The 27,601-nt window shown below is 42.0% G+C and overlaps 1 protein-coding gene across 1 annotated transcript; it reads left to right on the top strand.

Moving 5' to 3' along the window:
* The first annotated feature begins 43 nt into the window (after positions 1-43).
* T48 (FU domain-containing protein T48) lies at positions 44-27,601 on the top strand. The gene is made up of 5 exons (XM_077407341.1): positions 44-275; positions 24,403-24,727; positions 24,811-24,963; positions 25,288-25,432; positions 25,710-27,601. The coding sequence occupies exons 1-5, from the start codon at positions 182-184 to the stop codon at positions 26,379-26,381; spliced, it is 1,389 nt and encodes a 462-aa protein (XP_077263467.1). The 5' UTR covers positions 44-181; the 3' UTR covers positions 26,382-27,601.

Raw genomic sequence — 27,601 nt, 5'->3', positions numbered from 1 at the left:
CACGCGGCATGCGGCATCCCCTCCCATCGCGCCTCCTCAGTTTGCCATCGGACGTCGCGCGGCGTGGACGTGTTGTCGCGCGCGCGCTCGCGAATGTAACGGGGGAACGGTCGTGAGCTCGCGCGGTATCGCGCCGTGAATATCTCGCCGCCGCAACGGGGAATTATGTCGACACGGAGAAATGGGTAACCTGGCGACGCTACTAGCGAAGTTCGGTGCCGCGTTCCTCCTCGCTTGTCACGCGGATCACAGCCTGGCCCAGGACAACGCGACGGGTAAGTGAGAACTGTGACAAGTGACGCGACGAGACGAGACGCGGACGCGCATCGCCGCGCGTTTTCATGCCTCGCGTGACTAATGCCCCCGCACGTGGGGCCGCGTGTACGTACGTACGCACAGCCGGACGTTTCGGTTGTTCAATTATGCGTTCGGGGACGGCCCGAAGTACGCTAACAATGCGGACCGGAATTCTTGCGCGGAGAGAAAATAAGTCGGGAACGCGCAAAACGAGCTCCCTTCGAAACGGTGGATATTTTAAAGATCGGCTAACCAATAGTGTCATTTTTAAATAATTTGGATCGTCTCAATTGTTATTTGCATCGGCGGCTGTCGAAGTATGAATTAAAAGGTACATTTTACAAAACAGGCAGGTATAAGATAATTTTGAAACTATCAAACGGGATTATTCGTAAAATATCAAGAGATTTCCTTTTTTTCTTAAATAGAATCGGTCTCTTCGCATTTGAAAATAGATATTTTCATATTTAAAATATAGTATTTTTCTCTTTAGGTATTCCGAAATATGTTGACGTGAATTTGTCGAAGAAAAATGAGAGAAGTTATGCTCCGATCCGACACTTCGAATACGAGTCTCTCGGAAATAAAGCGACTTGCTTTCTCACGTGGAATTATCCGCGATCTCTCGATTACGCCATCAATAACACAGATCGTCTTGTATACGTCACAAGACGTTACGTTTTCGTGGTTCGTAAGCGATTGCGTGCGCGCACGCTCGGTGCAAAACGCGCGTGTCTGTACGTGTTTTTACATACGCGCGCGCGCGCGCGCGCGAACGTGTAACATCATTTTGTATAACAACGCTGCGCCGCGCATAAAGGAAAATCGCAACCTGAAAATCACGCACGATTCAATTCGTGACCGTGAAATGTGACTTGGGCATTCTCTATATCGCGCGTGTTTAATTTCCCTATCGAAATACAACGGGGAAAACGCGCGTTTCGCTCGAGATACTTATCGAGCGTACCCGATAGTTAAAATGTAGACGCGAGACGCGAAGATCAGTTAATTACATTCATTAAACATTATTAACTCCTGCGCTTTTTTCCATACGTTCGGTATGCGCGCCTGATGTACATACGTTCGGCCGTTAAGTAAAAATTTTGCATGCTCGATCCGTTTCTTTGAAAAAAATTGCAACGAGTATATAGTTCGTTGCAGCGAGGTACGATCCGTTTCGGAGCGCGGTATCTCGGAGCGTATAGGTATATCTAAAGGGTCTCGTTAAAGTTGCACGCATGGAGATTAAATTACTATGCTTCGTCAACAAACTTCGACGCTATAATTTCAGGTTCACGGTATATATCTCGAGTCTTAGAAGTGCCTGATCTCATTAACTTGACGAGGCCTATTATATGTTAGGATTACTGCGGTGCGCAGAATATTAAAGCAATATATTCTATTCTCTCTCCGAGATACGGGCGAAAATCGAGTTGAATTAACCAACGGTAATTAATTGAGATAAATTACATTCCAGACGTAACATTATAAACGCAATTCCTTGCAACACGGAAAATATCCGAATGAAGGTAACCTTCGACACTTTTCCGTTCAATATCGGTAAATCGCGTAATTATCGTAGTTGGCACCGAAATTTCTCTCGCGTGTTTTCGCTCCTGCAACATTTAGCGTAAGTAATACCGTATTCAAAGCGACGCTTCATCCTCCCTTGAGCGTTTAAACTACTCTAGGGCTTAATTACGTGCCTTCTTAAGTTATAAGAGACTTCGCGTCCGTAATAACTGTCGAGAGTCGCAGCACTGTTAAATATTAAAGGATGAAACGTAAGCCAATACCTTGAGTTAAATAACATTTCGTTATTTTTAACTACCGTGTGTGTCGTACTTAATTAATTTAACTGCGCGGAACGGCGCAATGCAAAACGGTATTGTGACTTCATTAGTTTAGTTAAATTAATGACATATCGAGTAGAAATAGTGGCGACCTATATAGGAATGGTTAAAAATGACTCAAATTAAGTATAATTTAACAGTAAGTGCGTCACGTTCGTGGGATCCTTTGCCGCTTTCGTGGCGCGTCAACAATAAAACGCGAGCGCGATAGGAGGAATGCGTAATCATCCCTCAGACCTGTTAATTCCATTCTGTGTTTCACGTGACTTCCCGAATTACAATCGCCTCGCCTATTAGACGCTTTAAATTTAACGATCGTTGCAGTTAATCGTGAAAAACATGTAAAGTTTTTAAGAATTTTACATGTAAACTAAACACATTAAGAGTTTGCGCCTTCCTCCAATTTCTTGCTTCAATGGCCAGAAACTACATGTTTATTCTATTCAGAACTATATAGAATGATTCGAAATAAAGCAACTGACAATTTCTAACAAGGCGATGTTAAAACGGGGTGGGCGAGTAGCTGATGCGGATGATTTTAGCAACGTCCTCGCGTCCTCGCGGGAGGAAGACCATCTTTTTGGAGCGCTCGGTTTCTGTTCCGTTTATTTCTGCCTTTGCGTGCAACGCGACGACGCCGACGGCGGCGTTCTCGCGATCTCGCGCGTGACGGACGCGGACGCCGCGTTCCTTCCTGAAGGCGAGCGCGAAGCGCGGTGGCTCGACCATCATCGGCCGGTGGTCGGCATAGCCGTCTCAACCGCTAATTGTTGCACAATGCTCTCTCGCGAGTTCACAGGTGCATTGCACCAGAAATCCTCTCCCGGTGCCCGCTCTGCTCTGCTCGCCTCTCCCGTGCATGCTCGCGCCGCTCAATGGCGTAGAATATGCCACGCTAGAGAAAGATTGCGAAAACGTTGCATAGCTGTTATCCTCGTCTCCAGCGAGATCTCTTAATTTCTTAATCTATACTGTAATCCGTAAAGCGCGAGCCTCCATCGTCGTTTCTATTCGCAATCGAATTATTTTTTCAAAAACCGTGGCGAACAACGTGCTACGCAACGAAAAACCGGTCTCTTATTGATATGTGGCTTTATGCTTAAATAAGATAAAAATAATTCGAAATGCAATTGTAGCTGGAATTATGCAACGTTTTTATTTGAGCATTCGTGAAGGATACAAGATACAACGTACTTTATGCTGCACATTTAAAACTCATGCAAGATTATTCCTTATTCGAAGACCCTCTGACCATCGCTCGATGCAATTTCCTACGTTGATTAACCGACGCAATCCTGCTTCGATCAGAAACGCTAATGAGCTTTCGCCGTTTTGGCGAATCGCGGAATGATAATTGCGTCTAGCTTACCCGAGGGGGAGACGGTATATGAAAAGTTCGCTTTTTTATTTACGCCACTGGTGCTATCGGAGCGCGATTAGGTCGATGTGTCTGTCTCGTTTGTGGAAGTGAAAGGACGAGAACCGTTTTCGCGTTCGCCCGACCGTGCTCCTTTATGTGCCGTGCCGTGAGCAACCGCGACTTAGAAAACTCAGCCGCGATCACGGCCCTGACCGATAGGAACCTGGCCGCGCCGCAAAATTCTATGGCAGGATATTCCGGCGATTTGCACCATCGCACCTTCCCGATGTTCATTCGAACGTACGGTCCGTGAATGCCCGGCTGAAGGGATTCGACCCTTTCGCGCACTTCGGAAGTCGAAGTGAGTCCATACGCTTTGTACCTACATTATCTTCCTATCGCAGATACGGGAGGCACGTATATACTCGTTGAAAGTTCAATCTTTATTCCACGATCGTCGGATTAGGTATAAACAACAATACAGCGCGGAGCGCGTACAAAAACTGCTGGATATTTCGTATATAAAGGTTTATTTACCACATTGATCGCGAACTGTATATACTTAAAGTGCGATTTATGTCGCGTCGTTAACCACAGGGATTTCTTTGCTATTTACCCCTTTAATCACTGTCACGGTACGTCGCACCGTGACGTATATAAATTTTCCTGGCCGTAGAGAGTTTTTACTTTTATCTTTTCTTTGCCAAGACGTTAACGATCATCATTCCGTTCCGCGTATAAAATACAGAATTGCACGCAATATTAATTTCATGAAAGATCAGTTGAAACCCAATAGTATCAGTTGAAACGAACTCTCGTTTTAAAATCATAGTGTAAGCGTAATGCCAAGTTATTTTCCACCAGTGAAAGTTTAACGGTCACCGTCGTTTTATTAGGAAAATAAACGTTCCGGTCAAGTCTCGATTAAATTCCCAAAAAGGCATAAACGACAAATGGGAAAATCTGGAATTGCCGAGTATCTAATCACATATCGGATCATACCTCCTATATGATAGGATTTCATTGTTTTTTCACTTACAGTAAAAATATTTTTAGAATAAAGCCTCTTTTAAGACAGGAAATTCGTCTTTATCTTTACGTTAAATAATAAATTTATAGCCAGCGATTTAAAAGCCAGATTCACAGTAAGATTCAAAATATAATTTTAATACAGACGGAACTCGATTTAAAATTATTCGCAAGTGTTTGAATCGAAGGATGGAACGTTCGCCGTTTTGTATCAATGACGGTGAATAGCGGATCGTTTGAAACCGGCTTTAATCGTGCGACAGTTCGCCGCGGAATACTACTTCTCTTCCAAATTTCCGGTTCATTGTTGCGATACCGTTTCTACTGACGCGAACGCAATTTCGCAATCCTCGACCTCTTCCTTCCTCTTCGCGAGGCGCGCGCGCGCGCGCGCGCAATTCACGGATACGCTTTTCTGCATATTACATTGCTCTATCCCGTGCTCATTTCCCCGACGCAAAATTGCTCTCTCCTTATCTTTCTCTCTCTCTCTCTCTCATTCCCGTGCCGCGTCCACTGGGCCACCATGTCCGGGATCCGCGTGCGACACGCGTCACTGACGTGACGTCGCCGTCCCAGCGATGATGAGCGGCAGCATCCTGTGAGCTCAATGCGAATCGACGACGGCCACGCCGGTTAGCCATTATCGCGCAGATGAGATGATTGGCCTGGAGTTTTCGTAATTAACGCCGATCGCACGTACCATCGTCGCCGCTTCACCGGTTATTGTTTCGCATACGAGCGCGACGAGTTATGTTCCCGCAACGCGCGATCTATTAACACTTTCGCGAGCACCGCCCCGATTAAAGGCGAAGTACGCGCGAAACCCTCGTTCGTCCTTGGAAGGAAGAGAAGAATTCCACGTATTTCACCGTTCGGATAATTATCCGTGCGACGGTCCGCCCCGTCGTCTCTGAGAACGATCCTCCTTGATTCGAATGTTACCTAACTTTGCGAATAGGTCACGTAATATCGCTCGTGTAATTATGAAAGTGCGTTGAATCGTGTATCCTTTTTTGAGACGGTTAAACTTTGTCTATATTACGCTATTGCGAAAATATAGCTCTAACCATCGTTTAACAGGATGAATTACAGATTCTATACGTATAATTTATAAATTTTTAATAAAGTTACCGCTTCTCGAGATAACGGTAAACGCAACGACTTATCGAAATCATCGTAGCGGAATGCTTATCAATGGCACAATATTTCCGGGAGAGTCACTAGTCCGCACGTTGAGTCATCAGACATGCGTCTGGCTTAATTAGTATGATTAATACGTAACTTTCAAGATTAGCTGGATTAAGGGCGCAACAACAAAAACTTGTAACGTCAGCTATAGTATCACGCGTAAAGTTTTTTTACCCAGCGTAAAATAATTCAATGAATAACAAAATTGTTTATACCTTAATGAGTATATTACCTAATAAGTATCATTAATGAATGTGTTAAAATAATTTCAACTTATGAATAATTGAATATACACATGTTTAACAATTTTAAATATGTTAATTACCTCTAATGAAGGCAATTTGTCAGTAAATAATTAATATTCAATGTACAATTATGACATACAATTTAATTAACTTTCTTTGCAAAGTGTTCCACTTGCGTTGTTTTCATGTTTAAATAAATTATCACATTTCTCACATCCTCGTTATTTAGTCGTTTTTAATTAGCAGACAGTTATTAATTCCTGGGTCACCTACAAATGCCAATCATTAGTATTTGCAGCCTGATTGGGAAATAACGATATAAAATATGTCGCTATATAGTACATGGTGCATTAAGTCCACAAGTAATTAAAATGTAGAATTAATATTTCAGATGTTCAAATGAGATATTTAATTAAATGGACTTCAAACAAGTCCGTCTCTCGTAATTTATTATAAATTTAAAGTGAAAATGAGAAAATTATTAGAATTTCTACAAGTGCATACATTTTCGTACGTATAAATATTCTACTTAAATATGTAAAAGCTTGAATATAAAAGCTTTCAATAATACAATAATTTGACATATCTTTACACTGTAATTTCTATAGATCCATGTTATCCTTTCGCAGTAAAATGATTTTTTGATGTGACAATTATATTAATAGATATATTGTTGCCCGCAATCGGATTAATATGTAATTGCTCTTCGTCGTCGATACTCTTCATTTACGAGCCACGAGGTGAAGCAAAAACTCTCCGTACAAGTGTCGGCTGCGGCTGGAAAGGTTAACGGAGCGTTCGCTCGTGAGATTTTCTTATCTCGAACCTTACTCGATCTCCGGCGAACCGTAGGTAAGCGGGAATCCAGACTTTTTTGACCGGTATATACCGGTCCGGGTCCGGGTGACGGTTCCGTGGATTAGAGGTGGGGTATATGATAGTCTCTTCCCTCGTCTTTCTCTCTCTCTCTCTCTCTCTCTCTCTCTCTCTCTCTCTCTCTCTCTCTCTCTCTCTTTCTCCTCCAGAGAGAGCAGTTCCCATTTGATTTTCTAAAGTACCGTTTTCTTCTACGAATCTAGCGCAATCCATCTGTTTCTCTGCAATGTGCAGCGCGCGCGGAGCCTCTGCTACGCCGGGCTTGCTGACGCTTTAAATTCTCTCTCCCGGTGTGCCGCGTGATAAAAATTAAATCAGCAAAGTCAACATACTGTGCCGCGTAGCGACATCCATCTCTTCTCTAACGGATAGGTATCATCCGTGTCGAAAGAAACGCGCTGAGTTTCTTACAGCCAATAGAATTTATGCTGCGCTCTAATCGGGAACAGAAATATACTTTTAAGGCGACGCTCCGCGTATAATATGATGAATAATTTAATTCGAGTACATTAAAAAATTGTTTTGAATGTTTCTCGCAACCGGCATGATTTTGGGGGATTGCGAATCTGAATAAGAATCGCATCGATTGTTTCTTGATTCACCGCGCGAACGGCGCTCGCGCGAGAAACCCGTATCCGATGCAATTTTAACGTGCTTTTTGTAACGCATCGCGCGAATTCGTGATTTACTCCGTGCTGTGCGCGTCGTGACATTCGCCGCTGCGCTGCACCACAGAAGCCGGCCGTGAAACCCGACGCACGCAACGTTGAAGCTCATCCGGGCAGAACAAAAGTATTATACTTGATTGAATTACGGAAACGTTCCATGCATTTTCTTTCCGTTTGAAAGTCTAGTAGATTAATCTGAGATGCAGAAGACGCGCATTAATTATTTTACTTGGAAATTATTGTACATCGACGACGTCAGAGAGTTTACACTTCGCTACGTTACTTTATTTCATACATTTAGTTTAGTTCAGAACTACACGAGAACTAATTTAAAATAAGTCGAATTGTAGAACAATTGGTCATATGAGTATAATTTTTTTATCTTGTTATGTTAGTGAGAACGTTTGTTCATCTTTGTTCGAATTTAACCAATATTTCTTGGTTTTAAAAGGCAGTACCTCTTTCTGGAACTCACATTGTCAAATTCGTAGTGTCAAATTGAGTCACTTTGAACCACTCCTATAGGTCGCCACTGCTCATACTCGATATGTCGTTAAATTTAACTGAAACAATGTTAATTTAACTAAACCAATAGAGTTAAAATAATACTGTTAATAAAATAATAAATTTCAATACACATGGTAATTAAGAATAACAAAATGTTTTTCAACTTAGAATATTGGTTTAAATTTCATTCTTTAACATTTAACGATATATGTAAAACTATAAATCTCTTGAAATCTGGCAAAAACTATGAAGTAATCTTTCGTAAGACAAAGTGAGACGTGAACCTGACATCTCAGTTTGTTCTTAAGCAATTTCTTGCTTTAACTAGCCAGAACTATTATGTTTATCCTATCCAGAAGTATAAAACTATTTGACATGAAGCCATGCATTCTCAATAATTAACGGATTTCTGCGAAATGATACGCCAGTTTTGCACCCATGCGCGTTTCATAGAAATAAATTAATCCGCTGAACAAGAAGCGGAGATTCATTTGAGGAAACCGCGATTCGTAATCGTTTTACATCCTGCGTACTGAAAGTAAAGTGGCTTTTATATATACACGTCGCCGAGACCAGACGAGCGCGCTTTCGACGCAGACGCTATTACGCGCGCTCAGAAGTGCCGCTCTTTCGACGTGTTCGCTACGAAGACAGAGAGAAAACGCGCCTTTATCGGCTAAAAACGTGTTCCCTTTACGAGCCAGAAGGCGTATACGCGCGCGCGGGGTCTTGCTATCGGCATCCGGTCCGTCCATTTCCGTCCCGGGCTCCGGTAACGCGGTGATGAAACATCTGTATCCTCCTCGTCGTCGTCTTGCTCGTCTCTTCGATCTCTCCCCTTCCTCTCTCTCTCTCTCTCTTTCTTTGTTGCCTTTCCTCACTATCTTGTTCACCCGCGATTAAAGTTTTCACCGCAATCTCGTTACGAGACGCGCGAAACAATGCCTTCTTTCATTGCACGCTTGTCTAATTTGTCCAGCTTATCGAACGTTGAACAAAAGAAATACATTATTAATTTGTATAGTTATAACGTCGGGTTTAATGTCATTTACCGTGCTTCGATGTAAAAAATGCATTATTGTATCTCGGAACACCCGCAGAAAATTTGTCGAATTAAAAGACAGAAACGCGTATTGTTACGCGGAAAGTAGCTCGAGCCGTGAGAGATAACGAAAGAAACGTTTTGCGATTTCGCCATTTCCGCCGAGGGAACTGCGAGAAGGTATACGCGATGTAAAAGGTGAACGTTATGTCTCTCTCATGTCATTCTCATTTCGGCGGGAAACGAGCGAATTTGACACGAAGTAAGAACGCTTCAAAGGCGCAGGTAATCGTACGCTACGTCGTGACCGCATAATTTCCCAATCACGTCTCTACCGTGACATCATCATTACTATCATCGCCGTCGAGGTCTCGCGGTTCTCGTCATTATCCGCCGCGCGGTTATCATCGCGACTTTCGCGACTTCGGAATCCGCGAACAAACGGACTTCGCATCGCGCGCCTCCCCGAGTCATCTCCCCCGCAGCATTCTTCCTCTTTCGCGCGCGCGAGCTTCTCTTGCGGAAGTCACGAAATGGAACGTTGACGAAGAAGAATGGCTTAATTTCGCTTTTGTTATACTTGTCCGGGAGATTAAGATTATTTCTCGGCGCGCGCACGTGGTTCAAATTAGTTGTGTCTGTGTTTTGGAGTCGCCGTTTCAACAATGGTCACCTGCGTTTCCGCGATCGATAGAGCACGAGGGGTGCGAGGGTGCGCGTGCCACGCTCGTCGCGCGAGGTCCCTCTCCGGCCTACGAAGGGTTCCTTTCTGGCAGAACCATTAACCAACCCCCGCGCGCTGGTCGATATCGTTCCTTCTTTCACGCGTGTTTCGTTCGGTACGGCGACGCGAGCGATGCCATGGATGCATAAATGGTACTTAATTTTGAAACGAAATATTCGTTGAAATGAAGTGTTAGAATATATGTTACCCGTGATGTGTTGCTTTTGTATCGAGGATTTGCTGATAGTTCCCGGAAAAAGCATACATACGATATATATAAAAATGAGGAAATATAATATATAATGTATTAGAAAAGTTAAAGAATTAAAATACCAAAACATTTCTCTGATTTTATCTCGAATGTTAAATTTCGTAATGTTAACATTCATTCTTTTTAGCATCTTTACTGGTTAAAAACAAATTCAGCTATATAGTGTAATTAAGTGCTAATTTATTGCTCTACAGTCTCGAATTTATCGCTCCTGTCAATTCGCAGAAAATTGTTTTTACATTAACGGTTAACCCCACAATTTTCCACATGTAGATTTTTTGTTACAAGCTACCCGTATGATATTATACGATCATCTTTAAAGTCAGAGAATTACGTTATATATGAGTTTCTTTAATTTCTTACGTTTCAACAAAATTACTACTTCTTGAAAACTCGCAATGCCATGCTTTCGCAAGAGAGCAGAAATATATTTTAATTGCAGAAGTCGCATTAGCGTCTATAACATCAGGTACATGTATAGATACTCAAGCAAATGTTTACTCGATTATAAACAAAGGTGCTCATACTTATGTATACTTCGTGACACCTGGCGATAAATTATAACTGTATACATTGCTGGCGGGGTCCCTTCGCGATATAGAGGCATCGACATTAACCAAGTTGCGTAATGGCCGATTCTCTATACCTTTCTCGACGAACGACGACGGTACCCGTGGTGCATGTCGTTCTCTCTCCATCTCCGCGTGTTTGTCTACCATCTCGTTGTGTATCGACGGGCCCCGCGCTCGGGCCCCGTTCGCTCGCACGCGCGCCTCCTCCGCGGCGGAGGAGTAAATCGCGAAGTACAGTTATATATCCGTTTGTAGGAGCGCCGTAGAGAGGACTCGGGCGCGGATAGATACCCGCGGATCGCGTTAGCTCTTTCAGCACCGCGTCTTTGTATAGCTCTGAAAAATTCCCGTGAAAATATCACGCGTTTATTATATCTATTGGAATGTGGAAAGTTTGAGTTTGTGAAATTATAACGCGCTTTGAAGCGAATAGAAAAACAAAACAAGTACTTGTTAAAGAAAAAGTAATCTTTGATGAGATTATGATATTAGATCGCGTTCTCTCGTACACATTTTTTACTCACGGTATTGTTTGTGTTTCTTTACGATGTTTAATTTATTCTGTATCCTGATTTAAAGTTTAAAGTACGTGCTTGGAATTATAACGGGCATATCCTGCCGTTTTAATTTTCATTGTTTGTTAAGAGCAAAATGTGGCACGCATTTAAAATTCCTCGCCAAGAGAAAATCGATTTTCAGACGTCGGAGTCGAGAATAGAATATCATACCACGTGTGCAGTTTTCTTTATCAGTCTTTAAAAGACTGCTGCTGTAGATCAAATTAGAGATTATTTCGCAGCGAGCGTACGCCATGAAATAGTCTTTTTGTGTTGAGAAACGGTAAACCCGTTGTGCCCTCCGCGGCAATTAGCTTCTTTCATCTATTTCAATTTACGTTGACCCACTTCTGACGTTTAACAGAAAACTTGCTATGGACCGGACGGTCCATAAGTCGCGCTTCAGAAACGAGTTCGAATGCGTGCAAATTGGCCAGACCGGGTCTCCCGTTTTTCAATTTTCCCTCCCGATAACGATCGCGGATTTAATTTCGAATTATTAAACGCATTTCGACATCGCGTCCGCACGCTTTCCCATCAGAGTTTAATTGGTCTCGCATGCATTAGCGTCGTGCAATAACATTTCGCGGTTCGTTGCGACAACTTCGCGAAATAAGAAGGAAAAAGATGAGTAAAAGAGGAGGAGATATGCGAGATTATATTAAGTGCACGCGCTCGATTCGATGTGGCAATCAGACGGCACGATACGTACGTGCTATTCGTCGCGTCGTGCGAAAGCGAGGACGTTTCGCAAAAGCGGAAACGTTTAAGAGTTCAAGTATGGCAGTTCAAGTCCGATACGTTGCATCGTCATTTCAGATTGACGAATAGCATTGAAAAAAAACGAATCGGATTTCAAAATTCTTAGATCGAATTGATTCTGATTGAATTTATACAGGATTAATCTTATATATAGTCGTCGGAAAGTAATCCTATAATCAATTACTGTAAATAAGAACCTCCAAGTTAAATTTCTCCCATTTACCTATCAACTGCGTTCAATCACCGTTGCTAAAAAAAATTTGCTATTCAATCACGCGCCTACGAAATTGATTTAAAAGTAAAACAAAAGAAATTTGCGGTCGACACGTGTGTATTTATCTTTCATCAAAACGGCACGATTGAAAATTTTCGTGGATTATATCGCGCGGAAAGATTGAAACAGATTTCGCATAGATAGGCGAAGCGTTTATCGATCGTAAAATTTTCAGTCTGTTTAGTACGTATGTACGTGTGCGCTTTGTGATTTAAACAGGTTAACATATAGGTAGTGTAGCAGTGGTGTGCAATTTTCCATTTAATTGCTCGTTACTAATTACCGGTGAACTAGTGGATTTATTTTCCTTCGGGCATGCTCTTAATTGCCGAGTATATGAGTGCATTTGTGTTTTTCAAGAGAAAACTGTTTTAGAGGGAGCATCCAATTTGTAGAGTGTACGAATCCTCGTTTTATTATAATATATTGTACCAACGATTCGAAAGAGAAGCATTTTTGTGTTTCTCGCTATTCTATTTCACATTCGATGCCGTACATCTCTGAAAAAAGCAAAAGAGAAAACATAGAGAAATGAAAGGGAAAACTTTAAGCGCACAGACAGAAAGATTGTTTCTTCGATTTTCTTACAATGCTCTTGAGTCGAAAATACGTATCTCTTCTATAATCACGTGATGTCGAAACGGCATATTTTAATTGCGAGGCATAATCGCAAACATCGTTGGATTCTCGAAGCAGGCGTTACGTAAATGAGCCGTAATAACCAGACAGTACGAATAATTAGTGTCTCGTCGGCTGTGAATTCGCTCCGAGTGTTTCTCGGGAGGGAGACGGGAAACCGCCGCGGAATTAAGTTTCGCAAATTCACGGGCCTAATACCGCGCGAGACAGGGGGGGGGGGGCGATCGTGCGCTTTCTCGTAACGACGTTCGCCCATCGCCCCCCTCGCGAATTCGTGCGGGATATCGGAAAGCAAGAGCGTTGCTATTCGGGCTAGTCCGATACGAGTCATATTAAACGCGCCCAGTGACCAGGCCGGTTTGTCAATCGATGCAGTTCGGACTTCAATTTGACTTTCGTCGCGTTAAAACGAACAATATTTTCTTATACAGGTCACAAATCTCTATAGAACTTTACAATACAAGAGACTATCTATTTCAGATCACACATATATTTCAAAGGATAAAACCGATCGTACGTATAATGCAAAAATTATCGATCTCCCGATATAAATAATTCTTCGCACAGAAGAGAAAGTACGAAATGCCATCGTCGAGGTATTTTCAGCGCGATCTTTTAATCAGCGTATGAATGGCGTCTGCATATCGTCGCGGCCGCGCGAGAATGACAAGTCTGAGCCAAGTCCGCTTATGACTTAGCAGAGGGGGACTTGGCGCGATCCCGCGAAGTCGCCGAGCGATGGCTATGCGCGATAAACACGTTTGTTCATGGAAAATTAATTTTGCTACGCTTTCACGTCGCGCACGTAAGCACGTTCACGTCGTGATTCCGTCCTGTCTGATGCGATTTGAGCGATGAGCGCATCGTTCGCGTCAGGTCACCTCGCGAAGACCTTACATCCGTGACGTAAGGCGGCACTTATAGGCCGCGTTATGACCTTCTGAAATTATGCGCGTGATATCATCGGGATGTAATCGAATTTGACATTTACCGACGAGTGAAATTCGTGGGGAAATTTCGCGTGAATTTAACTCATGTAATGGAAAATATATATACGGACTCTGATATGAGATGGTTCTCCGAGGCTCGAATATATGCCAATAAATGATTGAGGCTGACAAATAATCGGCGCGCAGTTTGCTGAGTTGGAAAAAAAGTACAAAATTCACACAAAATATTAGGCTACTGGGATCCAGCCCGACCGAAGATGGGCGACTTCTCTCTGCTCAAGTGATTGAGTATGATGATATTTTAGTTAATTTTAGTAGTATAGATTATGACATTTTTCTCATTTTCTATTGTGGGACGGGGAAGGTGCGAATTTACTTTATATCTTGATATGTTTAAGCAATTTTGTAAAATAATACAATACTACTGCAATTAATTAAATGAATGTATGTTTTGGATAAATATATATGTTGCGTTAAAGTGAATTATTTAAAAAACCGTATAGCGGTATTAAATATATATTCTATAATGGCACGCACGAAAATAGGTTTCAGCTTGACAAAAAGAATAAGGCTATCGGATAAACTTGCGATTGCTTCGCAATCGTACATATGTAGCCAATTGGTTATGTTCAGAAACGACCTACTACAAATCGTAGGGCGATAATTGCAACGTCGTATTATCTAAACATGGGAAAACGACGGTTCGCGTATCGCATTGCACACGTGCAAATGACGTGCGTGTGCGGGAGGCCCCGAGCATCTGCCGACCATCCGTTCGGTCTGCCAATTGTGGCTTGTTAATTTCACAGCGAGTCGTTGCCTCGCGCTAATTGAGCGTCTTGACGAATTTTAAACGGGACCAAGTGCCAAAAAGGCACGACGATCCGCCGTATTCGTTTAAGCCTGTTATTACGAGAGAAGGTCTCGTTTTAAAAAAATTGTATTGATGTCATATAAACGTATTATTTAACGGCAACCTTGACAGCGAATTAAGTTAATTTCCTGAATTAATTTTCTTATTTATCTAATTATTTAGTATATTACGTACATTTAGGTATCTTTGAAGAAGTTCCTTGAGAACGCTCGGACTCTCTCTCTCTCTCTCTCTCTCTCTCTCTCTCTCTTCTTTTGTCCGTCTCGCTGCCACTGCACATGGTGCATCTTCGCTCGCTCCATTATCGTAAAATTACCGTATGCAGAACAACATCCGCACTTACCTGACACGTTTAGTGTTTCCCGCGTTTCGCATTTTACTTTTGCGATAGAGTCGTTGCAATCCACGGCTTATTCGCCTCCCCGGCGGCCTTGCAGCGGTGCTCAATCGGTGCGCACTCGAAAGTGTGTCGGCGACTGTTCGAATATCGAGCAGGAGGTGAATGTACCTGGAGTGGACCTGTGCACCAGACGGTCGAAAAACCCGCGTGTATACATTTGCATGTCACCCATTAAGGTGGGTGCACACCAACCAACGCAAATATGTTTGTTTCTTTTGCGTTTGCAAAATAAACCCGAATTGCATCCCGAATTGAATTCGGTTAGATTCGGTCAAAATTCGGTATTTGCAGCTATCAAAGTATAAAAATATTGGACGATACATTGATTATTACGAATGCAAGTTTTATTGCGTAATTACGAATTTAAATAAAAAAGGGAGAAAAGAAAGGTGAGAGTGAATGCCGCATCATTGTACAAAAGTCGTGTGCAATACAGAGGAAATGACCTAGTAACTAATTTAAAAAAAAAAAAATATGTAGAACAGTTTCGCAATTTTTGTAGAATATTTCTAAACGATTTTAAATTCTTGTTACACAAAATTGTAAAATATTTAAGCCGAGTACAACGTAATTGAATTGTTTTCTTCAATCCATCCCCTCGTTTTAACTTCGCTATACACACGAAGAAGATTTATTATATGTACACCGCAATGGCGAACAAGCAAATATATCGTATTTCCGTCTACATCGCGCACGGACTTTCTTTGAAGTACCGCTTTATGAGTGAATCGATCCAAACGCGAATCGAACGCCGACGAACGTTGTGCTCGCATTCGTCACAGCGTACTTACACATCTTTCGAATTCTAATAGCGTTGTTCGTTGTATACGCTTGCTCAATGTGCACCCATTTTTAGATACACGTGCGAATTATACAACTTAGCATTTAAATCTGGAAACTATAAGCAATTATTTATGAGTTTTTTTAACAATTTTTAACGTAGCTTGTAAAAAAACTTGAAAAATTCTTCAACAGATTTATAAACGTTTAACATTTTACTTGTTGATACGTTTTTGCTAAAAGATGTTGGAATATTTTATACCCGTCGTAAATTGTAGTGGCATCGCTCGCATTATGATAAAAGCTCACAATAAAAGTGAGCTGTTATTTCTTAGAAAGTAACAACATCGATCGGTGTATCGTTTGTAGTTCGCGCACATCTGATCTTCTATACGTGTAACATTTATTAGGGAAAGTTTGATGACGCCACGTTTGAAAAGCACTGCAAAAGAAGGCTACATGACGAGCAATTTCGTGCTAGCGCTCGTAAATTGGTCAGCGTCGTAAACTATCCGTTTTACTTAAAAGGCGGCGAAAAGACGCTGGAAAGACTATATAAAACGCGCGTCGCGAATATAAAATATCACGGGATTATTTTAATTAATATAGTGCACATTTATATGTAGATAAGTGGGTCCGCCAGTTTCAAGTTTCACTTATATAATGCGCTGTGTGCTTTCGACGTAAACAAGGAACTAATCTCACGCGATATATTTGTCGGCTAAATGCACCGAATTAATATTTGCGGACGTGAAAAACGATCTCGCGTAATCTGTATATCTTCTGAATTGAATTATGACAGTTATCCGTCTTTGTCACTTTGAGTAACTTTAGCACATAACTCCTAAGAGAGAAAAGAGAAGCCGAGAGAAGCGTCTTTCTCTTAAACGAAAAATTCTTTTTAACTTTCCCGTCGGCATTATTCCCAGAAAGAAATGTCTTAAACGAACCTGCACATAATATCTTTAAATATTCTTCAATCTTCATAAAATTCGCACGTCAAAAAATGATTTTGAGGTCGTGTGGCGGCTTCTTCTCATTTTTTCAAAGTCTCTTCTTCGCTGTTGAGTACATTTCACTTTAGTCGAGAGTACATCCTACATTTTCACATGCATAATTTAATATTCTGCATCGAAGTAAATGATTCAGAGAAATTGCCAAAGGGAAAGTCCTAATCAGCGTACGTCGTCGTCGCAAGAAAAGCGCCAGCGATCTGGGTTGAGAGACTCTGACGTAAATCACTGCTAGTTGGTGTCATGAGCGCTGCACCAATGATCGGCAATAGTGCGCCCCGATCGTCGGTCGAGGGAGGGGGGAGAGAGAGAGAGAGAGAGAGAGAGAGAGAGAGAGAGAGAGAGAGAGAGAGAGAGAGAGAGAGAGAGAGAGAGAGAGAGAGAAGTTTCACCTGGCCAGTAATGGTACTTCCCGATAGTCAGGTGGAAGTGCCTCGGTCCGACGCAGGCAGGTATAATACGAACCGTCAGGATATATCGGCCCCGACCGACCGCTGCATGGAACGTAAATAGTTCCCAACGATCCGCGAAATATAAGTATCGCCGGAATTTGTCATGCGGGAACCGCACGCGGAAGCATCGATCTTCGTTGTCTGCATACACGTCTCGCGAACTCCATAACTCTCCTTTTTTGCGGCTCACCAGTTCTCTTTACTCAACTAAAAACACATCAGTCTTTACTTTTATATTATTTCTCATGTATCTTGGAAATAAACGCGCGACCGTGGCACTTTATACTGTTCTCCGTCCTGCCTGTGTCTGTTCATAAAAGGAATTTTTGAGCGAAAGCTTTTTATCTGGATCTCCGCGCAGGTCACTTCTCGACTAAGCCGGTGTTTGTGAATATATATTTTTACCTCTCTAGGCTCCTCGCTGTGGTCGTCTCTGGAAAAACTAGAAATACTGGAATAATTCTGGGCCTTTCCCGCGGACGCGACGTCGGCTCCAAATTTGGAAAGCCTGGAGATACCGTACACTGTTAATTATTAAAAGATGAAATTTAAACTAATGTACCTTGAGTTAAATAACATTTTGTTATTATTAACTATGTGTGTCGAAATTTATTATTTTAACACAAAATTCTATTGATATGGTTTAAATTAACGACATATTTTGAGTAGAAGCAGTGGCAACCTATAGAAATGATTAAAAATAACTCAAATTGTATAACGGACTTTATTCTCAACTGCCTAGAAAACGGGGTGATATTTTAATTGAGGAAAAGCCGAAATTGATCAAAGTGTAAATTAAATTCCTGTAATATTTTGTATAATATCTCCGAGCTCATAAAATATCTCGTGTGTTAATACCTGTTTACGCACGACATACGGAACTTTTTGACGGTTGTTAAACACCGTGACGAGACGGGAAATTTATGTTGCACGGCGGAGATATATTCTTTAATGTATATGTCGTGTTCACTTTTTTTATCCATCTATCTTAGACGGCGCGGCGCGGCGGTCGGATTTTTTGAGCCTCTTTTTATGCGTGCTGTGTAGTACGTGTTCACCGTATGAACGCTTCGAATGCACTTTGCCTCTAATGAAACTTTTTATCAGAGATTGCGGAAGGCATGCACTTCTTCCGATACTCGATGTCTATGCGACAATGTAGCTTCAATATTGCGTCATCCTCTTCGATCTCGGAGTACACGATGAGAGGGTAAATGTCTCGACAAGTAACGGCAATTTTCAGCCAATTTTTAACCAATATGTCCAATATTATCAGCGATTGCGTAATGGCAAAATAGATATCTTGGTGTATCACGAGTTACTCTTACGCTTATTGGATAATATTGCGCTTTATTATGTAATGAGTTCACGAATAGAAAGTGCAATATGCGGATTGCTTTATCCGGTGTCTACATATTCGATCGCTGTGTTTTCTTTTGCCTTATAGGAATGCAGTATACAGATATGAAACGCAATTTTCACTTACAACAATTCAGATTCAACTCCTGGGATATAGTTTTTACTCTACATATTTATCTATTTATTTTTACTGCGTTATTTTTATTATTTGTCTATCCTTTGCCACGTCTTTAATTGTTTAGAAAACATTCCAAATAATGGAGTTACGAAAAATTTTAAGTATTGAAAATTTACTGTGGCTCGAGCTAATTGATGCACGTTCGAGATTCTGCGAATGTAGGTGAGGAAGAAAGAAAACAGAGAGAGAGAGAGAGAGAGAGAGGGGGCGGAAGAGAGAAATACGTTACTTTTAATGCGTGTGTTTCTTACAAATAGTATGTTCTAACGTAATATGAAAAATACAAGATAGAATTCGGCAAAAATTTATTTTGTAAAAACTACTTGCAGCATTAGAATTTTTTATTTAATATACCATACATATAATATAACAAAGATATGTAACTTAAAAAAAGATGTTATGCAATGAATATAGAAGAACTGCTTTTGAAATCCAAAAATGTATTACGCGTGCTTTTCAAGATTAATTAATCTTTACTTTATTTTATAAAAAAAAACAATGTATTTTTTAATCATGTGATAATTTTGGAAAACGTAGATAATGTCGGACAATTTAATATTAAACACTGTAACAATAAATAACAAGTTTAAAGAAAGACATAATGCAATCATAATATAAAAGAATATCTTTTTATTAGATTCTGTTATCTCGTACAAGTCCACTCCAATTATCCAGGTCTTGCTTCGTGAAATTTACGTATGTCGTAAAAATATCATGAAAGCCATTACTACATTTGTACTTTTGAAATACTTGGACTAAACAAGTTCTTTGATAAAACATCGGAACCCAGCACGATTTCAAGAAGAATCTTTCGCGAGTCAAAGAAGCACGACGATTTCATGGGAAGCCTGCAACAATAATGAACAGGAAGTCATCGACACATGACGATACGGTAACGCATTGTCAGGAGATTCGAGCCTAGAAACGGGAGCCTTTAGGTCCCGGAGCATTTAGGGCCGTCGCCTTCGTTTCTTTAAGTATACCCTGACAAAAGATTCGAACTTCCAACTTCTCCATTCTCGCAGGGCAGGGCACGAACTTTTCGGAATGGATTCCGACCAGAATTATTCCGCTTGCCCTAGAAAACACAATAGAAATCTAATAGAAAGTAACTCAACAATTCCGATTGGAATTCATTTACCAAAGTTCCATAATACGTGCTCAGGTTCGATTCCACTTGAACGCATGCACCGCTTCGCTTCGTCTCACGATGCAATCGTACATATAAAAATAAAAATAAAGTTCGAAACTACTCGATCAGGTTCGCACCTACTTGCGCGATACTTAAAATCCCGTCTCTCCGGCTGTCGCGCGTCGGACGTGCGTACACTCCACACGTGCGTGCGTCGCGCGGACGCGAGTAACTGTACTCTCGCGCGTACCGGAGCGCATACGGGCGACTGACACACGAGCCTCGTGTGTGCTGTGCGCCCGAAAAGAGTCCATGCCCCGGGATTCTCTATGGGACACGACCGTGTGAATCCTCCGTAATTCGGCGACAACGTTTACGACGGTTGTTAAATACCGAATGTGAATCGACGCTACGCACGCGAGCCGGAAAGCTTGTCTCTTCGCCGCGCCGCGCCGATGCGTATATGTGGGTTAGTATTATAGAAAAGGCGTAGTAGCGAAAAACGAAGCTGACGATGCGACAGGACGGGCGAGAGAGACCCACTTTAGTCGACTCGGCTTGGCGTTCAATAACGATATTGAATATCTTCACCGTTTCTACGTTAGATATCGTAAAACTCGATCGCATCAATTGAAGCTCATCTCTCTCGTTTATAAGTTGTATGATGTAATACGGATCAGTGTTATTTTTTTGTATCTACAAAGGACGCGCGTTAAATTACATTGTATGAGGAATTATAACGTATATATAATGTAACTCGAAACTGATTCTACGTTTTAAGAAAATATCTCGGTTGCATAGGAAACGAGTTGAATTATACTGGAAAGTCGGCACACATAGCCATGTGTGCCTCGCGACATAATATCAAAGATTACTCCAGAACTCTAGACATATGAGTTATTAAGTGCCGTGTAAGAAACGTCAGCGGTAGACAATGGGCGGTCTAGTTAACTACACTAATTAATAACGAAAACGAGTGCATACGTGCAGCAGCTCCACGGCTGCAAACATTCACGAGTTCCTTTATAAACGGTTGTTCATTAACTCGTGAAATTATCAAGCGTGCTGAATAAAATTCTCGATATACGGTCTACTAACAAACGAGACGTTTTTTCCTTCCCGGGGCTTTCCCGGGGTTAAAAAAAACGACGGGAAAGACTTGTCCGCGGGAAGATGGAAAATTGCGCCGATTATTCGATCGCGCAGGCCGTTCGAGAAGCGGCGACTTCTCTCCTCGACCTTTAATTATCTAATTAAAACTCAACGATCGTAAACCGACTAACAGCTCCCCGACAACGCGCAGATGGACATCGCGGAAAGTCGTTTATCGATGGAGACCGATTTCAAAAACCACACGAGAATGTAGCGCGATTAATTTTAAATCTGGAATTGATCTTTAAGAATATGAATTTCTTCTGCGATCGCATTTTTGTTATCGTGACATTTTTATTTTACGTTAATCTTTCACTTTTGTAGCATCAAATTATATATTTAATTTGAGTTATTTTTAATTATTCCTATATATAGGTCACCATTGTGTTTGTTCAAAAAATATATCGTTAATTAAACCAATGAAGTTAAAAAAATACTGTTTTGTGTTAAAATAACAAGTTTCGACACACAAGGTTATCGACACAAAAATGTTATTCAATTTGAAGTATTGATATTGGTTAAAATTTCACTCTTTAATATTTTACAGTTTCAGTTCATCGACTCGTTCGAGTAACGCAAATATCCGTTTTTTCCTCGTCCCGAACTATTTATCAGCGAACTTTCAAAACTACGTCACGCATGACTTTCCATTAAATAATATTAAATTATCGGCGCAGTACTTTCCGTCGAGATAGCGCGAGATAGAAATCGATCGTCGTTAACGCGAATAATAGTCATCCAATAATAGAACGTAATTTTTTCTTGCGATCGTAAGATCCTCTGAAAGCAGTGCTTTCGTCGACGAATCGTCCGTCCGGCACATTTTCCGAAGAGCTGAACCATCTGTCACGCGCGAGAAAAGCACATAGAAAGTCGATTCCCCGGAGGGAATCGCGCGTCCAGAAGTGTTCCCCGTCATATTCGTCGTCGAGGGAGTCGTGCGATATTGACGGTAAAATAAATAGGCGACCCCGTGATTTTTTCATAGAGCACGCCACGTCGGAGAAGGGGACTCCGCGCGGGGCTCCGACCTAGTGTTCTCAACTTGGAGAATGTGTATGACCGGCCGCGCGCGGTCGTGGTGTGCCGGTCGTCTCGAAGTGCACGGAGCGGGTGCGCGCGCGTTTATAGACCCACATAATCGAGAAACCAGCAACCGCATTCCTCATACGCGTACTAATGGACCGCGGTCTCTCCCCCTTGTGCAAGCACGAGGTCTTTCAATTTTCTCGCTCGCTGTCCATCCGGCACTCTTGCGTGACCCCGCGTGATGTATATCTGGTCACCGAGCGTAGAGGAAGAGATGCAACTAGGAAGAGAAAGGGAACGAGAGAGACGCATACGCCCGGCAGAGGAGAAGATACGCCAGCGTGATTACGAATGAGCGTCCCGCAATATATGCCGCGATAAAGATGTTGTTGAAAAGCGTATTAAAAATATCGGGAGAATACTGCGAAGTATATCTTTCTTCAGAACCAATGTATTAATAAACGATACTTAGAAGATAGCAACGTCTAAAACGATGTCCAGGAAAAATAGAAGAATTTCAGCGAGAAAAAGGAGAAACAAAGATATTAAAATACCTATAATATCAAAGAAGTAATTAGAAAGAGAAAGGGAACGAGTCGGGCCGAGAAGAGAAAATACGCCTGTGCCAGTGAGATTACGAACGAGTGTCTCGCAATATGCCGCGATGAAAATGTTGTTGAAAAGTATTAATAATATCGAGGCTACTGTGAAGTGTATCTCTCTTCAAGAGCAGTGTAAACGATACTTATTGCCAGAAGATAATAACGCTTAAAGCGATATTCAGCAAAAATAGCAGAATTTGAGTAAAAAAAAGAGAAGGAGCAAAGATATTAAAATAATATCAAAGAAGTAACTAAAAAGAGAAACGGAACGAGCCGGGCCGAGAGGAAAAAATACGAGATTATGAAAGAGTCTCGCAATATGCCGCGATGAAGATGTTTGTTAAAAAGTATTGAAAATATCGAGGAGCATCTTTCTTCAAGAGAGTAGTGTAAAAGAATAAACGATATTAAAAGATGGCAATGCCTGGAGAACGATATCCAGGAAAAATAGCAGAATCCCATCGAGAAAAAGGAAGAATGGAGATGTTAAAATAAAAACGTAATTGCGCCGATCGAGTGCCGCGGGGAATACGAGGAAAGTAATGCGCGAATCGAATTTCCGTCGCGGTCGATGATCCACAGCCCCGAGCAGTGGCCCAAATGCTTGACACACATAACGCGTAGCTGGCACCACCTAGATACTTTTAGAGAATTTTATTAGTCCCCGGCCGAAAGATTTTCCTGTTTACACACCATCGCGTGTTGCATTATTCACGACTCCAGTAATCAATTGAATCGTAACGCTCTATGCATTCTGAATGCGACGGTTCTGCTAAAGAAAAGTCGACTCCAAATTGGCCGAAGAAAATCCACGGGTAAAAAGTGATTCTCTCTAGGTCTCGAACATCCTGTATATTTAAATTGCCTTACAACTCGCGGAGCAACTGCAATGTACTTATAGAAACATCGGAAGGTGTTACGGCACTAGAAGGTCACACGTAGAAGGGATAGCAGAATGGCATAAGTGTAAGGCACGTTTGCCCGCAAACGAAGTAGCTACGCCACTCACACTACGATCCACGTCTGCATCTCACGCCGTTATGTACTAAACGAAACGAAACGGTCGCAAATGGGAATATTAGGCGATCGCGCGGAACTATTTTTTTCCCTGGCAATGACCTATCGTGAGAGTGGCAGGGTACGTCGGTCAAAGTTGCCGAGTGCACCGACCTTTGCTAAGGCTAAGTATACGTTCGAAAGTTTAGCTAGTATAAGAATATCGTTCCCGGAGAGAGACTTCGCTCGCAGGTAGATCCGTTTGCGTTGAAAAACACTGTCAACTCCGTTGTATGCGGCGCAAACTTCCACCGCCGAGAGCGACTGCCGCAAACTTCCACTGCCGGAGAGTAAAACTCTAAAGTTTACAGTTTACACCGTGAGATTCCGACCCAAGTTTGGCGATCGTTAACGTCAACAGGAGCTCCGAGAAGTTTAGACAAATCGAGCAATTTTGAGCACGCGGTTCGGAAAGCGCGGCGAAATTCCTCGTAGAGGAGATCAATATTCTCGTTCGACATCTCTCTAAGCTATTTTTAAATAACAATTTTTCACACGTTCCTTGAAAGCTCCCTGTTTCGATTCGATTAATAAAAGATTGCGTTTCACCGATTGCAGCTGGAGAATGCATCGAGTCCGAGACGGGATGCAAGAGATGCAGGGACGGGACGTGCGCCAGATGCGCCGTGCTGCTGTATCAGGGTACCTGCGTGCATACCTGCCCACCGGGCTTCGTCGCCGACTGGTCCACCCGGGACGAGTACATGGGCCGCATCTGCCGGGAGACCGGCTACATGTTCGGCCTCACCGGTAGCCAGGTCGCGATTCTGGTGGGGGTGGTCTCCGGCGCTACCATCTGCATCTTCATCATCCTCTGCGGCGCGATAGTTGTGCATCGGCGTAAGAAGAAGGCGGCGAAGCTGGCCCAGCAGTTCGAAGACAGGTACTTTTCTCGTGATTTCTTCGTCACTCTGGTCGCTCTGTCCTACGGCGACATTCATTGAGAGCGTTTCTCGTGCATTTCAGCGCGGAGCGGAGAGAGTTTCTGAAACACCTGGCGACGCTCCGTGGAGAGGCCAATACTTTCCTCGCTATGCTCAACGACACCAGAAGACAGGTTCGAGAGTTGTACTATTCGGGAGGTAACGGAGACGGTGCCGTCGGAATTCAGGCCTACAGGTACAAGCGCAGTAGAGAAATCGGGTCATCGAGTATTTTTTCTAATATGTTACTCCGTTGAATCATTGCGGCTGAAATTAATCTGTCGCGCGTTAAATAAAATATTCTGGAAAAGTATGCTCGATATATAGTGGCTTCTATAATTTGATAAAAAATGTATTATTAATACTTAATATTTTATGTTGGATCGTTTTAAAGAAAAAATTGAGAAAAAGAGAAATGCATGTCATTTTTCTAATAAAAAACTCTTGAATATCTTTTTAATAAAAAATTGTGTATACGACATGCGTATACCCCTATTAATCTTCATTAATATTGTTGCAGACCAGTGCTACGTGACCTAGCGAGGATATTGGTCCTCGTGAACAGGAGAGATGATGAGATACCACTTCCGCCCGACGATTGGCAACGATTATTCTCGTGGGCAGAGCGGCTGCTGAGAAGATACAAAAGGCACAGTTCTCCAGAAGTAAGATCGTTATTCTCGCGAATATTTCTGCGTGAAACGAAAACGAGCACTACCGATATTATCTCACACTTTCAATTCTTTTTCACGCCAGTCCCTAAAGCACTTTGGTGAGTCACATACCTCAGCTGTATGCGAGAAGTGTAGCGTTAGACGAGAATGTTTTCCCGCGTAAAAACTCCCTTCTTCCTCTGAACGGCAGGCTGTTTTCTTTGCATAAAACATGTATGAAACAACGTTCAAAATTGTGTAATATTTATCGTTGTTTTATAACTTCAAGGTGGCTCAGCTCGTGACGTTCCTGCAGCAGCCGACGAGCAACCCCGTCCAAATGACCTCGTCACCGGCGCAACCGATCGCGGCGTCGCAACCGCCGCCTCATCAGCCCGTGTACGAGCCGCGAAGCACCCCCACTAATCTCACCACATTCCAAGCGAACGTGCCGCTCGCGACGTTTCAAGCTAGCGACAAGTCGAGCATCAGTCCGGCGAGTTCGAGCCTCGGCTACACGAAGGACTGTAGTCCCCTCGGCTCGAGTCTGGGTCAGAACAGCGCTTCTGGCGTTTACAACAGCGAGAAGCTCAGCCCGAACGGCTCGACAATCGGCCAAACGACACCCCTCGTCTACGGTAGTAACCTGAAGCGAGGAGGCTCGAGGACGACGAGTGACTTGCATCTTCAGGAACTGCAGACGATCTCTGCGTTTAATCGCAGTTACAACGGTGGCGCGCTACCCTTGGAGACCAACAGCATCCGTGCGTTGCACGACGAGTGCGAGGTGAACGACGGCCTGGACCGCGACTTGAATCCCCAATGGAAGTTTCAGAGCAGCCCCGTAGAGGCGGCCAATTACACCATCCTGTCAGACTGGTCGCCCGGTCGCGACTATCTCATCGACGACTTCACGATTCTTGGTTTTCGACCACAGGACGAAATCACCACGGAATTGTAATATCGACCGGCAGTGATACATATCCAAACGAGACTTGTATAGGGGTGGTAACGAATGCTCGCATGTTCCAAATGTCGTCGTTTAGACAATCGATTTCGACTTTCTTTTCCTCAACAATTTTTTAACAATCCTGTAACGGTGTTACGATATTTGTCAGTTGCCTTACTCGTGAAAAAATATCGTACGAAATAATAATACCTGCTACATCTGGACAGTTTATACTCAATAATCGGCATATATTTTTAATTATCGATATTATCGGTAATATCGGTAAGATCGATAATTAGGAAGTATATGAGTAATAAATGATTCCATGGTCAATGTTGAGACACAGATAAATATCGTTAAATGTATGAAGAACTCTCATCACACCACTGTGGAAGAAATAACCATATAAAAAGATTTGCCATCTGTAAAATCCAGGATTAAACTCCGTCTTCATTTTATTTCTTTAGGACGATCTCACGTGAAATGTTGAGTATTAATGATACATTTTCATAAAATCTCGTTAGATTTCTACAAAATTATATTTATGTTCTAAATAGTGAGTTATTTTACAAAAAATTATATCTTTAATTTTTATATATTCAATATTCAAGTACACTGTGTGTGCAATAGAAAAGATACAATGATACCAAATTGTAAGAGCTTTATATAAATATAGATTGGTCTTTATTCAATTCCTCTGCATTGTACACGTCTAATAACAATCATTGTATATTATATAGTGTACTAGTCAACGTTTCCGTTTGTTCATTCGAAACGCATCTTTGCGATTTTCATATTTATTATTTGCTTGCTTCACGCCTGCATTTACCTATTTGACTATAACGACTCATTCGACTTTGTTCTCGTGACTAATTTGTAATTGTACAAATTTGTATGCGATCAATGACAATGGAACTGATCACAGTGTCATGTGATTTCCGATAATTGCGCACTATAATGTTCATTGTAAACTGCGTTTTAAGAACTCGTCACATTTCACTCGGATTGCCGAGTGGATGCTGTGTAGCGACGACAAACATAACGACAAAGTGGGGAAAAGCGAATTTTACAGTTACAATTTTATTTATATACGAACGAATACATATATACGCTACACACACTATCGAGTTGAACGTGTCATTATATATACGTATGACCAAAGTGGTCACTTGTACAAATTGATGTAAATATTGATTAATATTTTAGTAATAAATATAAGAAAGTATCAAATA

This window comes from Temnothorax americanus, unplaced genomic scaffold, assembly GCF_048541705.1.
Source record: "Temnothorax americanus isolate GAGA-0224 unplaced genomic scaffold, ASM4854170v1 Scaffold22, whole genome shotgun sequence".
NCBI lineage: Eukaryota > Metazoa > Arthropoda > Insecta > Hymenoptera > Formicidae > Temnothorax > Temnothorax americanus.
Note: the sequence above shows the minus strand (reverse complement) of the source record. Positions and strands in the feature narration are given on the sequence as shown.

What these genes read in the sequence shown, in the direction of transcription:
- T48 (XM_077407341.1), top strand. Translation starts at nt 182, where the DNA reads ATGGGTAACCTGGCGACGCTACTAGCGAAGTTCGGTGCCGCGTTCCTC. An exon ending in GCCCAGCAGTTCGAAGACAG is followed by an intron (nt 24,728 to 24,810) that starts GTACTTTTCTCG and finishes CGTGCATTTCAG; the next exon opens with CGCGGAGCGGAGAGAGTTTC. An exon ending in AAAGGCACAGTTCTCCAGAA is followed by an intron (nt 25,433 to 25,709) that starts GTAAGATCGTTA and finishes TATAACTTCAAG; the next exon opens with GTGGCTCAGCTCGTGACGTT.